General features: G+C 40.3%; 1 protein-coding gene across 1 annotated transcript in view; it reads right to left on the reverse strand.

The window, feature by feature from the left end:
- The window catches only part of LOC103154176 (complement C3-like), a 21636-nt gene that overhangs the window by 3894 nt on the left and 15766 nt on the right, over positions 1–1976 (reverse strand). The window contains exons 26-29 of the mRNA XM_016662487.1: positions 1927–1975; positions 1762–1839; positions 199–354; positions 32–94 (exon numbers count right to left, since the gene is read on the reverse strand). Of these exons, the coding sequence (XP_016517973.1) occupies positions 32–94; positions 199–354; positions 1762–1839; positions 1927–1975 (346 nt within the window). The remainder of the gene's footprint in view (positions 1–31; positions 95–198; positions 355–1761; positions 1840–1926; position 1976) is intronic.

Below are 1976 nucleotides of genomic sequence, written 5' to 3' on the forward strand. Positions count from 1 at the left end.
ACCCAAAACAACAGTCAAACATTTGACTTACCGTCACTGTGGCTTCTCCTAGGCCTGTAGCAACGACAGTCACGTCTTGGTTTATATTATTGATCTATAATGATTTAAAATCAAATAAACAGATCAGCAAAAACACATAAAATAGATTTATTTCATAATAGTTTGAGCTACTTATTGGTATAAAATGCTTGTTCGAACTTTAGATGTTCTTGTGGCAAAGTGGTTCCTCTGGTTGAAGTTGTATTTCACAGGCTTTGATCTGCCCGGCAACAAGATGTCCACATTTAGATCATAGCCTGGGTTCTGTTCACTGGTCCAGAACTCTGCCACAGCCTGGTACACTGTCACAGTGGCCTGCAGAGACAAGACGGACATGAAAAAAAATGAGTTCTGACGTCAAAGAAACAGACCAATCGACGCTATTTCACAAAGCTGTGGTTTTAAAGTGTGACAAAGGTACAACAGGTGGTATCTGGATTAATTAACTCTCAGTACTAATGTGTTATTGAACAGTTTTGACATACATAAATAATAATTCTCATTCAAAAAGACTGTGTGAGGGCGAATGACATCAGTCAGAGGAGGCCTGGGGTCTCAATTATAAACGTGGCGCTAAAATTGTGACCTACAAAAAACAAGCTTGACAGAAGAGGCATTGCCACTGCTGCAAATCAGAGAATCTGGAAGTAAGTTCTAACTTCTCGGGTCATGCGTCCTGATGCACTCCTCCGCTATAACCAGCAGGGGGCAGTGGCTACTCACTTCCTCTCCAAACCCACAGAGTGCAGAGGAGGTGCGCTTTAATATCACTCATATGGAGCGTGTATCGGCCTTCTACTAAAAATGCCAATGTTGGTGTGTAACTTTTATTTGTCACGCCACTACTGTGGCTAAAAAAATAAGATTTTGTTCCCTCATCTCACTGAATTGTGTTTCTTTACTCTTTTCTCTGTGATTGCCATTGTTGGCCATGAATGACGTTGATCAGCTGATGTTCATGAGGCACTTTGCATCGACCATTTATGGCTGAATGTAGAGGATATGAATAAATGAGCAATGTAGGGAAATGCTGAGGTGAAGCTTTAATTTATGAAGGAGAAATTGCTTTCTGGTTCCAGTTTTATTAATCTGGATTATTCCAGAGGTTTGCCATTTTTTTTCTTTTGGGCAAATGCATAGTTTTAGTATAGCTCCTGGGCAAAGTTTTAGAAATGAGACCCATGATGTTTCTGTGGTCACTACCAAGCTAATAAGCACCGGCAGCCAAAAAGTTGTTTAAGCACGGCTGTCTTTGTTTCAAGCAAACTTTCTTTTAAAAAAGAAATCTGCAGTGGAGAAATTTTTGGGAATTTACTAAATATAAGATGGGCAAACATTGACTGTGATGGCTGCCTGTGCACTACCTCTGAAGTATTTCATACGTAGCATGTTTTGGCCTCCTTTCACACCAAACATAACTGTGTTTCAGGTTAAAGCTAAAAAAAGAAACCAATGAGATGAGAAAACATTTGTTTACACATTGATGTATGGATGCTAACAAAAATGTCTGTCTGCATTTTTCTTTTCCAATTACAATAAAAACTAGTTCAGCAGAGGAGGTACAGTCCTGCAGTTCCTCTGGACAAGAACTTCATCTTCTCAACATGACAATCTGACAAAGTCCAAGAGTGATTGTGCAACGGTTTAAAACTGTCTGTCAGCATCATGGTACTTAGATATGTGGGCATCCAGAGACTGGGAAAAGAAAAAGTTTTACGTTACCTGAATTGATCCAAAGCCTCCGTTTTCTCTTTGCTGCTTGTTGAACCACCTTGCAATCGGCCAGGCTTCGTTAAAGGCCTTCACGATAAAAACAGACCACGTTAAAGCTGTTGACCAGAATGATTGTCTATATTGAAGTCACAGCAGTAAATAAGACATCCTGACCTTGACTCTGACCAGAGCCAGGAGAGCGTATGCTGTGGCTTCCAGTGTGT

Source organism: Poecilia formosa, unplaced genomic scaffold (genome assembly GCF_000485575.1).
Source record: "Poecilia formosa unplaced genomic scaffold, Poecilia_formosa-5.1.2 Scaffold375, whole genome shotgun sequence".
In the NCBI taxonomy this organism is placed as follows: domain Eukaryota; kingdom Metazoa; phylum Chordata; class Actinopteri; order Cyprinodontiformes; family Poeciliidae; genus Poecilia; species Poecilia formosa.